This window comes from Poecilia latipinna, unplaced genomic scaffold (assembly GCF_001443285.1).
Source record: "Poecilia latipinna isolate Pla-1442-1.1 unplaced genomic scaffold, P_latipinna-1.0 Scaffold489, whole genome shotgun sequence".
NCBI lineage: Eukaryota > Metazoa > Chordata > Actinopteri > Cyprinodontiformes > Poeciliidae > Poecilia > Poecilia latipinna.
Window position 1 is genome coordinate 1 of NW_015113105.1, and position 12,743 is coordinate 12,743.

The 12,743-nt window shown below is 39.8% G+C and overlaps 2 protein-coding genes across 2 annotated transcripts in view; one reads left to right on the plus strand and one right to left on the minus strand.

Annotated features, from left to right (window-relative positions):
• Nucleotides 1-170: 170 nt before the first annotated feature.
• On the minus strand, nucleotides 171-5,024 carry LOC106952038 (transmembrane protein 87A-like). The gene is made up of 11 exons (XM_015039894.1): nucleotides 4,813-5,024; nucleotides 3,536-3,593; nucleotides 3,202-3,299; nucleotides 2,197-2,313; nucleotides 2,067-2,114; nucleotides 1,930-1,971; nucleotides 1,052-1,178; nucleotides 887-948; nucleotides 586-769; nucleotides 391-490; nucleotides 171-303 (listed from the first exon to the last, which is right to left on the minus strand). Exons 1-11 carry the CDS (start codon nucleotides 4,915-4,917, stop codon nucleotides 186-188), a joined length of 1,059 nt encoding a protein of 352 aa, XP_014895380.1. The 5' UTR covers nucleotides 4,918-5,024; the 3' UTR covers nucleotides 171-185.
• Nucleotides 5,025-5,629: 605 nt separating this feature from the next.
• The window catches only part of ganc (glucosidase, alpha; neutral C), a 15,264-nt gene continuing 8,150 nt past the window's right edge, over nucleotides 5,630-12,743 (plus strand). The window contains exons 1-17 of the mRNA XM_015039895.1: nucleotides 5,630-5,792; nucleotides 6,039-6,101; nucleotides 6,180-6,282; nucleotides 7,074-7,201; nucleotides 7,300-7,476; nucleotides 7,610-7,613; nucleotides 7,706-7,772; nucleotides 8,610-8,706; nucleotides 8,776-8,959; nucleotides 9,303-9,447; nucleotides 9,545-9,780; nucleotides 9,865-9,991; nucleotides 10,094-10,173; nucleotides 11,153-11,296; nucleotides 11,377-11,473; nucleotides 11,561-11,662; nucleotides 12,389-12,563. Of these exons, the coding sequence (XP_014895381.1) occupies nucleotides 5,764-5,792; nucleotides 6,039-6,101; nucleotides 6,180-6,282; nucleotides 7,074-7,201; nucleotides 7,300-7,476; nucleotides 7,610-7,613; nucleotides 7,706-7,772; nucleotides 8,610-8,706; nucleotides 8,776-8,959; nucleotides 9,303-9,447; nucleotides 9,545-9,780; nucleotides 9,865-9,991; nucleotides 10,094-10,173; nucleotides 11,153-11,296; nucleotides 11,377-11,473; nucleotides 11,561-11,662; nucleotides 12,389-12,563 (1,958 nt within the window). The 5' untranslated portion in view covers nucleotides 5,630-5,763. The remainder of the gene's footprint in view (nucleotides 5,793-6,038; nucleotides 6,102-6,179; nucleotides 6,283-7,073; nucleotides 7,202-7,299; nucleotides 7,477-7,609; nucleotides 7,614-7,705; nucleotides 7,773-8,609; nucleotides 8,707-8,775; nucleotides 8,960-9,302; nucleotides 9,448-9,544; nucleotides 9,781-9,864; nucleotides 9,992-10,093; nucleotides 10,174-11,152; nucleotides 11,297-11,376; nucleotides 11,474-11,560; nucleotides 11,663-12,388; nucleotides 12,564-12,743) is intronic.

Consider the following 12,743-nt stretch of genomic DNA (forward strand, 5'->3'; position numbering starts at 1 on the left):
CATCGACTATTAATTAGGCGAGTTCTGAATGTAGTTGATTACACTAAGTTATATTTAGGAGTATCAGAGGTAAAAACATATATACACATTTCATTTTTTGCACTCTGTGGTTGTAAAGTGGCACATTTTGGAAAAGGTCTAGGGACATGAATACTGTCACGACGAACTGCTTGCTTAAAAATGTCTCATATAGAAAGTTGGTTACTTACGCCCGTCACTCTGAGCACTCCGTCTACAGAGGAGAAGAGGAGGTAGAGGAGTCCAACGGCCGCCAGGCGGTGCACCGTGGTACCCAGCCGTGGTCTGCACCGCAGGGAGAAACAGGGATTATTCAGCCGCAGTTCATGCGCCGGGCTCCTAGATTTTTATCTTTCACAGCAGCTGACACACCTGACTATGCCATAACCAAGACTGACTATGAGAACCAGGATTCGAGCCAGGGATCGTTTGAGCGCAGAGAGCAGCTCGGCAAAAATCACAGCTCCCAGGACTGCAAAAACAGAAACCAAAATGCAACAAGACGGACTTGGGGTGGGGGGGAAATGGAAAAACAAACACGCCCAGACCCGAGCAAACATGTCCGACCGTAGTCTCCTTTGTAGCGGATGCTCTGGTATTCGGAGTAGAAGACGGCTTTCTCCAGCATGCCGAGGATGATGACGGCGCCGATCCAGTACTGGATCCGCAGCAGATCCCTCCAGTAACAGACGCACCAGAAGAGCCAGAGCGCCCCGAACAGAACGTACACGATGCACATCACCATGAAGAACTGGGAGAGAAACGCACGCAGCTTCACTTTGAGGCCATGCAAACAGCAACCGAATGAGGTGCAGCACTAATAAAGAAAAAGAAGGTGAGTTATCCTTCAGGAAATAAAGATGCGTACGATCATCAGAGGCCAGTCTGCTGGGGACGAGTAGTCATGTGGTCCTTTCATCTCCACTTTCACTGAGGAGTTAAAAGGAAATCGGTCACTGGTGATATTTAAAAGCTGATTTTAGAAGGAAATTTTCTAAAAAGAAAAGTTTTACAAATAAAGTTTGGCCCTCACTTGTGAAAGCAAAGTTGAGCTGCTCTGATAAGATGTCTTCTATCTCCAAGCTGCGAGCCACAGGCTGCACCTTCACTATGAACAGGTAGGGCCCGTCCACCCAGGCTTTGGCCACCGCGCTGATTTCCTGGAAAACATCACTTAGCCTCGTCAGTGAAAATGAGCAAAAATCTTTCCAGATTTGAGAATTTTGAAACACAAGGGCACAATTTTAATTTGAAAAACATAAAAAAAAATTCTGTTTATTTAAAGGGTGCACCGATTTGAAAATCTGGGCCGAAATCGATGTGCAGCCACATCTGGATTTCAGAAATGTGAAACATAAAGCTAGGATTTTTATAAAAAAAAAAAAAAAAAGTTCAGCTTATTAAGGGAAGCACCATTTTGAACATTTGCGCCGATGCCGATATCGATATGCAATATTCTGCTGCTATGGCCGATAATGTTACCGGCCAGCAGCTATAATAGTATTTTTATATTTACTATATATACATTTCCAATGTGGTGGTGTCCTCACCACCACATTGCTTCCCATAATCCTGTGCTGCATCACTATCATATCACCAATACCGATATGATAAAAAAGTTACTAAAATCGACCAATACAGATACCAATACCAATATATCGTGCATCTTTAAGTTTTCAACTACTAAATTTTGGTTTGATGTATGGTTGGGCATTTATTGTATTTTGATAAGAATTATGATTTATTGTTGTCTCAATAAATGTCAACTATTGATGTTAAAAAAAGACCTTATTTTTATTTTCTCAACTATTTATACCACAACAGTATCAATAAGTATCAGTAAAATTGAAAATATGGTTTAACGCAGTTACTTTGTACAATTTAGTTAAATGTAATAAAAGGATTCCTCACCGGTTTTTCAGGCCAAGTAAAGGTCTGATTTGATGGATCACTCTGAAAGACAAAGTTACAATAAACAAAGAACACCAATAAAACCGTGCGGCCGTGTTAAACGACGTCGGAGCTTTCAGACCAATGAAATCAATCACCTTTGGACTGGACAGTGGCTGATAGGGGTTGAAGTCTGGGAAATAAACCTGCAAAAAAACCCCATTTTTTTCAAACGTGTTCAGGTACCGCAGGTGTTACCGAAAGCGAATACGTTTTGTCAGCTTTTACCTTCGGGGTGAAAAGGTAGGAGCAGTTCTCAAAGTACATGTAGCCCTGAGTGTAGAAGCCGCTCCAACCGTCTTTCAACATGTGGTCCATGCCGAACATGTTCATCGCTTTGTTGTCCTTCAAAAAACAAACAAAAACAAAAACATAACTGGATTTCATCTGCAGTTACGATTTACTAAACAGGGTGAAAACATACTCCGATCCGTATATTTGCACATTTGCTTATTAATCGCATGAAAAATCAAGATGAGTTCAATAATTTCCATTCTGATGTTCAATATTTTTTGAAGGGAAATTTTGTTCACGCAGACATCATAATCCATTTCATTTACGGTTTTAGTTGTGTGGTTCTTATATCAGTTTAATTCATTGTTTTGGTCGCCATGTCTTATTTTGGATTAGAGATGCACCAATATAACAATTCGGGTTTGATGTCGATATCCGATATTAGCATTACTGTTACTATCTCTACTGTTTCAGCACCAGACCAAGCAGAAACGGATGGCAACAAGATGAAAATAAATATTGGTTGTTCATATCAGCCCAGTTTCATTTATCGGACCGATCCCATAAAAAATGATTTTCATTTGATATCGATGCTAGCACCGATAAATCGTGCTTCCCTATTTTGGATATTTAAAATATCGCCCACTTCCAGTGTGAAATGTTCTTTATAAAATTAAAGTTTATTGGTGTTTGAGAGGATGAACTTGCATTATTATACCATTATCAATACATTACTTTAAAATGGTCTCAAAATTACAACGTTGTACTTTATCATAATAACTGCAGGGACAATTTATCGTCTGGCAAAACTGATCGGTGGCAGGCCTATTTGTGCGTCGAAAGCTTAATAAAAAAGAGCAGGAATGTAATTTGAACCAAGAAAACCTGAAAATGACATCAAAACATTTCCTGGGTTTGTTGGGGGGAGTGGTGGCTATGAAGTCTAGCAGCTACGCTGAGTAGAAAGACCAAACATCAACAAACAGAAGCACCGCTCACTGGGGTGTTGAAGACCTCATTGTAGCAAACGGACGAGCGCAGGTACCAGCTGATGTTAAAGGCCAGAAATTTTTCACATGACCCCATGTTGTTCAGAACTGCACAGAGGAGAGCAAACAGGATCATCAGACACAATAGGGAGCAAAAGCTCACAGTTTTAAACGACTTTCACAGATTATGTTATCAAGAGGAATGTGAGGTGGGGTGAGGTTACACAACGACCTTGAGCTCCGTAGGTCAGTGAAAAAAATGCCCAGGCACAAAGAAAAGTGGCCATGATACAAGAATAAAACCGAGGCTACAGAGAAACACATGTTTTGATGCGAGTACTTACACCTCATAAAGATGGTGGTGTTGGCGTACAGCGTCTTCCGAAACACAGCGTCCTGTGTCTGAAAGCACAACACAGACAGCAACTGATGAGACTTTATCTGACGCAGCAACTCATCTTTTCTTCCCTTTTCTGGACCTCTATGAGGACCTCTATGAACCGCCTGGCAGTGTCTGGTTTTGCCTATTACGTATTCCACCATTAATGCATCCTTTTCTAATGCCAGTTAGAAAATTCAGGGTAATTTACAAATATACAGATACAACTTTCCAGATGCGTATTGATGAATACTGTTCAATTTTTGGATCGAAGGAAGGAAAGAAGAGAAGAAAGAAAGAGAGGAATCAAGAAAGAAAAATAGAAAGAAAGCTGTGAGGAAGGGTGAAAGGAACGAAGGAAGGGAAGGAGAAAAGGAGGATGAAATTAATTAAGGAACAAAGGGTGCAAGGAAGGATGGAAGGAAAGAAATAAGCCTTCCTCCCTTCTTTTGTTTATCATAAAGAAAATAGATTATTTTCATAAAAATCATTTGCAGTGATATCGCTAAGTTGTATGTAATATTGGCAAATTCCCAAAATTGACACAGGGGTCGGGATTGTTGCTTTTGCTGTTGGAGGTACTTTTTCCACTGTCGTCTCCATGACAGCGCAACAAATACAAAAACAAACATATTTGAAACTACTATTTAATTCAATTATTGTATGTTTTTAAGAGCTACAGCTGCCACATTTAATCTAACTGGAGTTGAGATTAAGTAGATTTGATGGTTCTTAAAATTCTCCTTTGTGACCTTTATTATTATTTACATAAATACAACGAAATATCATGACAAGAGCTTGCTCCATGTAAATGAATGAACTGATGGAATTAAATCTTGGAATTCAAGTTTATCTCTACATCTATTTATTTCGCCTATGGCACAACGGTTAGCATCCCTGAATTTAAGAATACCTTAACAGCAATTATTATTGCTGGCAGGCGTACATCTTTAAAAAAATATATTTTCATTAAAAGCTGCCTTAACAGTCCAGGAGACAGCCTGCCTTTAGTTTGTTACAGACATTTTGGATTCTATCGAAGGAAAATTCCGAGTATTTAAAAAAATGACAAGAACATCAGCAGTCATGTATCATTAGCCTTGCTGACAGCAGCTGGACCTCTCATCCGGAGGAGCGCTTTGCTAGTGGCTAGTTAGCAGCCTTAGCTACCAGCTGCTGAACATTTAGCACGAGCCTGGGCTTTCTCCGTAGAAACGCTCACACCGAAGGTAAAACACTGACCGAGTTGATGTTTACGCTCCATACTGAGACCTCCGCCGCCCTTCCGAGGTGAAAACCGAACGCTAAGACCACCAAACACAAGCGATGAAACTGGACATCTAGCATCTTGCAGAAATGCACTGCAGGTAAGGTGGACTTGCATCCGCCTCCAGGTCCGGCTGGGCGATTTTCCCCTGTAACTTACGCAACCGCCACAAGAGGGAGACAGAGGTCATTAAACAATTCCATATTTTGCCATAAGGTGGATTTCGAACTTGTTTGATTTGAATAATAACAAACGAGAGCTATTTATTCAAACAAAAATGAAAATATTATTCTTTTAAGTATGTATGTATGTATGTATGTATGTATGTATGTATGTATGTATGTATGTATGTATGTATGTATGTATGTATGTATGTTAAATTAGTTAATTTACAATTATGTATTGAAGTGATGATTAAAAACAGAAAAATGCGATTTGAAACACGCAACCCAAGAATAATAGTTTTTTTTTTCTTACAACATAGCGGAACTTTAGCGTTAATGAAATTTTTATAGACGTAGAATAGTTTCCGATGTCATTTTATGCCTCTTATGGCGCATTTTATGTACTAATATTTGTATTAAATATTTTTTTTACTAAATAAAAAAAGTAATATGTTTCCTTGCGGTTTTTTTGTTGTTGATGTTGTTGCTACAATATGTTTTTACTGCCAAGCTTGCCACTCACAATATGGCGGAGTTGCTACGCATCCACTGACACGACGTAGGATTTCGTTTTATTTTGAAAATCCTCACCGTGCGTTGGATTTTTGTTGCGGATTTGACGCACTCACTTCCTTCTTCTACACGCTCAGCCTTCAGCTGTCAATAGGAACACGTTAACTCATAAAAAACCAGTCATTGTGTTTCACTGAAGGAGAAAGGACCACAGTAAACAGCTGCTGTTTCTGTCCGAGTTTGCTTGAAATGGCGGCAAAGAGCGAACCTATTATTAGGTATTTGCATGTTGCTTCATGTTATGTCTGTCCTGCAACTTGACCTTTGGCATATTTTGATGAATAAAACTGAATGGAGAAAGTTTAGATTTGCACATTTAATGCTTTCTATCAAATGAAAAGTATATGGGTCTACTAATTCACTAGATTTTAGGTTTATTTACTTTTTTTATTCACCAATTTTGCATGTAATTTTTTAATAGCTGAATAATGAGTGTAGTCTTTTCTTTTATAACTGGGTTTCAGTGTTGTCCCTAATGATGAGGGGAAGGAGAAATTCAAAAAAAGTGAGAATGTTGCTTTTTACAGGTATGTATACAATATTTTTAATGTGACTTTTTGATTGAGAAAGATCCATGCGCTTATAAATTTTGATCTACTTTTGAGGCGACAGATCCAGGGTCCAAACCTGAAGTACCGACTTCTTTTGGATTCCCTTGTCCTCACGGAGAAGGGCGCACGTTTTGAGCTTTTGGAAGATGGCACAAAGGTTGGTTTACTGAAACTCAACAGGAAAAATTATCCATGTTTTTTTTTCCACATTACATATACTTTATATTGGGGGTAATTTACTCAATTTACAAAGCAGAGCCAGGATTAGTCCAGCGATAAACCTGAGGGACAAAACATTTTCATAAATAGGATGTCAACATCAAAACTTAACTTTTTTTTAAATTAACAATACAAAAGCAGATGAGCCCGACTGCGTCCGCATCAGCATCAAGGGTCAAGTGGTTGTCGACAATTGTACCAAGATATTTCCAATGTTGTACATCCACTGTGCTGTTTATGTTTAATCATTCTTTAGGAAACCTAACCTCTGGCTGAGGGAAGCCATTTATCTGATAAGGAAAAGGGAAAAGTTATTTTTGTACTTCATAAAAATTTATGGCACTTCCCAACAGACTAAAGGTTGCTTTTAAAATAACCCTACGCTTGGGTAAAATACTGATGATCAAATTGGTTTTTATTAGTTTAAAACTTTGACAAAAACATGAAAGGACTTGTCTCTTTGTCATCTTGTCTTGAATTTCTGTCTTTCTGTGAAAGTAATTCAAGAAGGAAGGAAATCCTTTTAAGAAATTGTATGAAATTCTCGGTGGAAATTCTTGAAATTTCACTCATTCTTCATGTTGTGATGTCGATATTTTTTTGATGACATTTATACAGTTGTATCTCTTTGATATAATTTCTCTCTGCCTCTTTGGTCTTTATCAGAAGATCCTTACCCTTCCATCCAAATAAACAATTTTCTTCATGAACCATTTTTTTTATCCACAGACCAGACTGCTTCTTTCTTTGACACCTTCCAAAAACGACACCGTAAGGATCGTAATAGACGAGATCTGGCCCATCAAAACTCGTTACAGAGTTCCAGATGTGTTGACCGGGGAACCTCCTAGTGAACAGTAAGAGCTACCGAACTTCCAATATCCTCTTGTTCCGATTATATTCAGCATTTCTGCATACGAGCATCACTGGAAATTCACCGTTTTCTTTTTTGCAGGTTGAGAGTGGAGAGCAAGACTAAGGACTCCGTCACCCTGTCCTGGTCTTCAGGACGATACCAGGTCAGAGTGTGGCACTTCCCTTTCCGGCTGGAGGTTTTGTGTGATCAGGAAGTGATCGTCACCTTCAACTCCAAGGACAAACTGTGGTTTGAAAGCTTGCAGAATAAACCCAGGTGAAGTTGTAAGACAATCTTTTCATTCTAACAAAGATGGTGGTCCTATAATTATTTAAGATGTCTTTTTTGTTGTTGTTTTTGTATTATTTTTATTTTTATTTTTTTTTAACCTGGCATCATCACAACGTAGTAAGGTGAGGAAATAAGAAAACTCAAAGTGCAAATTCAGGCTGCTCTTTATGAAAACTTCATTTGGTCTTTTGGTTGCTTTCTGCTTCTGTTTCAGCTTGAAGAGGACAAGAAGTCACTGTGGAGGGAGACTTTTAGGAACTTTGAGGACATCAAAGCAAATGGTTTGCACCTGCTTTGGGTTTTATTTCATTCTTTTTTGTTTTCTTCTCTATTTGTATTCCGAAACTTTCATCAACCATTCAATCTTTTCACGGTTGTCACGTAGCAACGACAAACTTTGATTGTGTTAGTGACCGAAACACAGCAGTGTACTGCAGTTACAGCTGTAGGTTGTAGTCTTCTTTTTTCTCACGATTGTGTCCTCTATACCACATGCAGACCCGTTGCTATAGCAACTGATTGACAACAATGTTACTAGTGTCAGGATTTAACACCAAAAAACAGCTAAATGTTTCCCATGCAAAGAACAGAACATTCACTCAGCTACAGTTTTATCTTTTCAGGATTGATGTTTATTTTGTGGTTATTAAAGTGATTATTAATAATTAATCACTGTACTAATCTACCAAATTAGATCATTTAAACACCTGCTCCAGTGATGATCTGTCAGAGAGTTGGAGTGTGTGTCACCTCTTTTCTTTTTAACTGAACTGATACACACCTAATTCCACAGCACATCTACATTAAGGTTGTCAAAGTCAAGCTAGCATAACTGACCTGAAGTAAGTAAGGGGGGATTTTTATTTTAAAAAAGTAAGACCAAACCTTCAAAGTTACATTCTACTTTGTGTTGATCTATCACATAAAATCCCCTCAAAGTAAATAAATGTTTGAGGCTAAAACTCAACAAATGTGAAAAAGTTCAAGACATCGACTGATTCTCGACTTTGTACCCCTTTGGTAACCAACTGCTTGCTTTTGGGGTTTCATCTTTATTACGACAACAAATCCTGAATGTTGATTTAGTTATTTAAGTACTCTATTTTTATTTTTTCCAGGTCCCAGCAGCCTCGGCGCAGACTTCTGCCTTCACGGGTTCCAGCATGTCTATGGTCTGCCGCAGCACGCAGACAGGCTGCGGCTCAGAGACACCAGGTGATCACGTCTCACATCGTCAGTGTCGTCACTTCAACTGTGACATCAACGATGTATTTCCTCCTGCAGCGATGGCGAACCTTATCGGTTATACAACCTGGACGTGTTCGCCGCCGACTTGTACTGCCGGCTCGGTTTGTACGGATCTGTGCCGCTGATAGTGGGTCACAAACCGGACAGGACCGTTGGCGTGTTCTGGCTGAACGCGTCGGACACGTTCATAAACATCCAGTACTCCCCATCCGACCCTCAGGTAAGCTTTTCTCAGTGAGATGAGAATGTTTTTTTTTTCTATAATTGCTTATTTTTCAAGGAGGAGAAGCAACATTATACAGCTTTCATGTTCAAGAATAATTACACTTACCCTGCTACCTGCACATTGTAGTTCCAGTTACAATTTTTCCTCATTAATTACCGTTTTTATTTATTTCATTTTAGTTAAGTATAACAACCTTTGTGAATGCCATCTGGTTAAAAATTGAAAATTTTCCCCAAAACAAAAAAGGCAGTCAAACTTTTTTATCAAACTTTTCGCAATGCACTGCAACTTTTTCATGTGCAAAATGATTTCCAGTGCCAAACTCTCCGTCTCGCAGGGCGGTGAAACGCCTCCGGTGAAGAAGCGGCGGCTGCGGCCTCAGACCGACGTCCACTGGCTCTCGGAGAGCGGCGTGATCGACTGCATGATTCTGCTCGGGCCCGCGCCGCAGCAGCTCTTCAAACAGTACGCTCAGCTCACAGGTGCGCAAGTGGTTGTTAATTTATTGGAACATTTTGCGTATCTAAAAAAAAAATAAAATAAAATAAAAAAATCACTTCTTGTTATCTTGCCATTTAGGATACCAAGCCATGCCGCCGCTGTTTTCCCTCGGTTACCACCAGTGCCGCTGGAACTACAACGACGAGGCCGACGTGAAGGCCGTGGACGCCGGGTTCGATCGCCACAAGATCCCGTACGACGTCATCTGGCTGGACATCGAGCACACGGACGGGAAGCGCTACTTCACCTGGGACCCCGCTCTGTTTCCCAAACCGGCGGCTCTGCAGCAACATCTGGAGAAGAAGAAGCGGAAGGTCGGTTGCAAAAATTTGCACAATTTACTGAATTTTCCTTTTGCTTTGAACCTTTTTTTGTTTGTTTGTTTGTTTGAATTTCAGATGATTGTGATAAGTGATCCGCATATTAAGGTCGACCCTGATTGGCCGCTCTACCGTGAGGCCAGAGATGGAGGGCATTTTGTTAAGGACAGAGAGGGGCAGATCTTTCAGGGAACATGCTGGCCAGGTGATGCCTGACCAAAAACTGCACCAACCTCTGAACACTTTGAAGAAAGAAGAAAAAGCCCAGAAAAATCCTAATTGCAGATTGTCTTTGCCTTTCTCACAGGCGAGTCGTCGTATCTTGACTTCAGTTGTCCTGAAACCCGAGCGTGGTACTCCAGGTGCTACAGCTTTGATAAATACAAGGTAATGATCAACAGAGAAAGTTTGGCTTATGATCAGGAGAAAAACACGAGACTTTAATTATGGGTCTGTTTAATACCTGCTCATTTTCAAAAGGTACTTTTAATCTGACAAACAAAACCCACCTGGACGTGTATTCTGATTTATTGAATATGACTGCATAGAAGAGAATTGGTGATGCTACGGGCTTCTGATTTTTCCAAAATTCCCTAAGAACGTTGTTGGAGTTCACAGCATCATGAGTTCTTTTACAAGCCAGAAAATCCAAAAAATATATATTTTTATTTCAAAATGCATGATTGGGTTTCTCATCAGGTTGATTCAAATATGATGGCAATTCCACAGAGAAATGGGTTCAAAGACTTGGGTTCACACCAGCCATGTTTAATCCGCTTTAATCAAACTCTAGTTCGTTTGTCTAGAAAGTCCGGTTCGTTTTTGGAGGTGTGAACACACAACCAAACTCTGGTCTGCCTGAAGACCCTGGTCTCGGTTTGGTCGCAGTGAACTCTGGCGCAGTTTGAATGCAAGCGGACCAGAGATCGCTCCAAAAGCAGGAAGTGGACTACAGCGCAGGGCTTTCTGGGTCAGTAGAGTCAAAATAAATGCGCAAGTCTAGCACTACAGGGAAAAATGGCTGGTGTTTCACCATAGACAAAAATAGAAACCCTACAACCGCTAAAATCTGATGCTACTCCACTGTTTACATTTTGTGAAGAGGAAAGTTGCGCTGATCTTCTTTGGAAGTTTTCTCGCCGTTTCTTCCAGTGGTTCTTGGCGCAACGCCACCACAGGCAAGGAGGTGAATTGGTTTGAATCGTTTGACACAGTGCAGTGAGAAAGCGAACCAAACCGAAAATGTAAAATATTATCAGAGAAGAACTAACGCTATCAACGGGCAAAATAATACAACCAAGAAGCAAAAACAAAAAAATAACGCTCACTGACTCGATCGCATATTGTGATCCTGTGTGTCATGAAGGGATCGACGCCGTCGCTGTTTGTGTGGAACGACATGAACGAGCCGTCCGTCTTCAACGGGCCAGAACAGACGATGCCGAAGGATGCGGTGCACCACGGAGGCTGGGAGCATCGGGAGCTGCACAACCTGTATGGCTTCTATCAGGTCCGCAGGTCTTCTCTCCTAAGCTACATTCACTAGCATTTACTATTTAAGCTAAATCGTGTCATTGCGCGCTCTTGCAGCACATGGCCACGGCGGACGGTCTGACGTCCCGCTCAGGAGGCTCCGAGAGGCCATTTGTTCTCACACGCTCGTTCTTTGCTGGGTCACAGAGGCTGGGTGAGGGACTCAAACTGGATGCATTTTTTAGACTTTGTGTCTCATGAACCCAGAACCAGACTTTTTTTGCTTTCATGTCGAATGCAGGCGCAATATGGACCGGCGACAACGTAGCCACCTGGGAGTATCTGAAGATTTCACTGCCAATGGTTTTGACCCTGAACCTGACAGGCATTGCATTTTGTGGAGGTAAGCCTTGGTTTTACTGCTTAAATTATGCATGTTAATGTAAAAAAAAAAGGAAAAAAAAAGAAAAGAGTTTTTGACAAATCTGTGTGCACATTTTTGCAGCCATTCTGTTACTTCAAAGAAATCTCATTACTTTGTGCATCGGTTGCATTTCTTTTAGGGGTGGGCATTTATCGCATCGCTTATTATTTATAGTGATAATTTTCTTAGCGTGATAAGAATTTTGATTTATCAATGTCACGATAAATTTTAATTAATGATGTTTTAACCCCCCCAAAACTGTCCGTGTTATCCAGATTGAAGAACTATAATTTGTAAAAGCACTAAAACCACAAGACAAATATAATAGTTTTTATTTGCTGCTCAACAATAAACAAAGCAAAATAAGTTAAATTTTTTTAAAGTGTTTTGCAGGAAAGGTAAGTTTAAATAATTGTAGAGCTAAAACTTAAAAAGAGAAAGGCATACAGTTGTAAAAATCTTTTGATTGAGGATGAAAGTAAATAAATACTCAACCTATTCTCAGCAATAAGAGCAAGAATTGGCTCACTGTTTCTTTAAAAATGTTTGCTATACTAAGCCAGGTCCAATTAATTAATTAAGAGTAGATTTGATTTCTCTAAAATCAGTTTTTACACTTAATATCTACCATTGCAAGAAGATTTTATTAGTAATAATTTCCCTCTAATTAATGACTATGATTAATGGGTTTTTTGTGTGTTCCAGCTGATGTCGGTGGGTTTGTTAAGGATCCAGATCCAGAGTTGTTGGTGCGCTGGTACCAGGCAGGAGCTCTGCTGCCGTTCTTCCGCGGCCACTCCGCAAACGACACAAAGCGGCGGGAGCCTTGGCTTTTTGGGGAAGAGGTCACCGCGGCGATACGCACCGCCATCCAGCAACGGTAAAAAAAAAAAAAAAACATCTGAGCAATTTTTTAGATGTATTTAATGCTTAAAATTCCACAATTTTCCAGTCTTTTTCAGATGTTTTTTTTTTTTTTTTTTTTTTTTTTTTTTTTAAATTTTTTTTTTTAAATTCTTTAAAAGTATTTTGGAAACCATATAAAAAAATAAAGGAAAAT

Coding starts and splice junctions, on each gene's coding strand:
- LOC106952038 (XM_015039894.1), bottom strand. CDS start 4,917: ATGCTAGATGTCCAGTTTCATCGCTTGTGTTTGGTGGTCTTAGCGTTC. Junction 770..886: donor CAGACTGGCCTCTGATGATC/GTACGCATCTTT, acceptor TTTCTCTCCCAG/TTCTTCATGGTGATGTGCAT. Junction 491..585: donor CCGCTACAAAGGAGACTACG/GTCGGACATGTT, acceptor CTGTTTTTGCAG/TCCTGGGAGCTGTGATTTTT.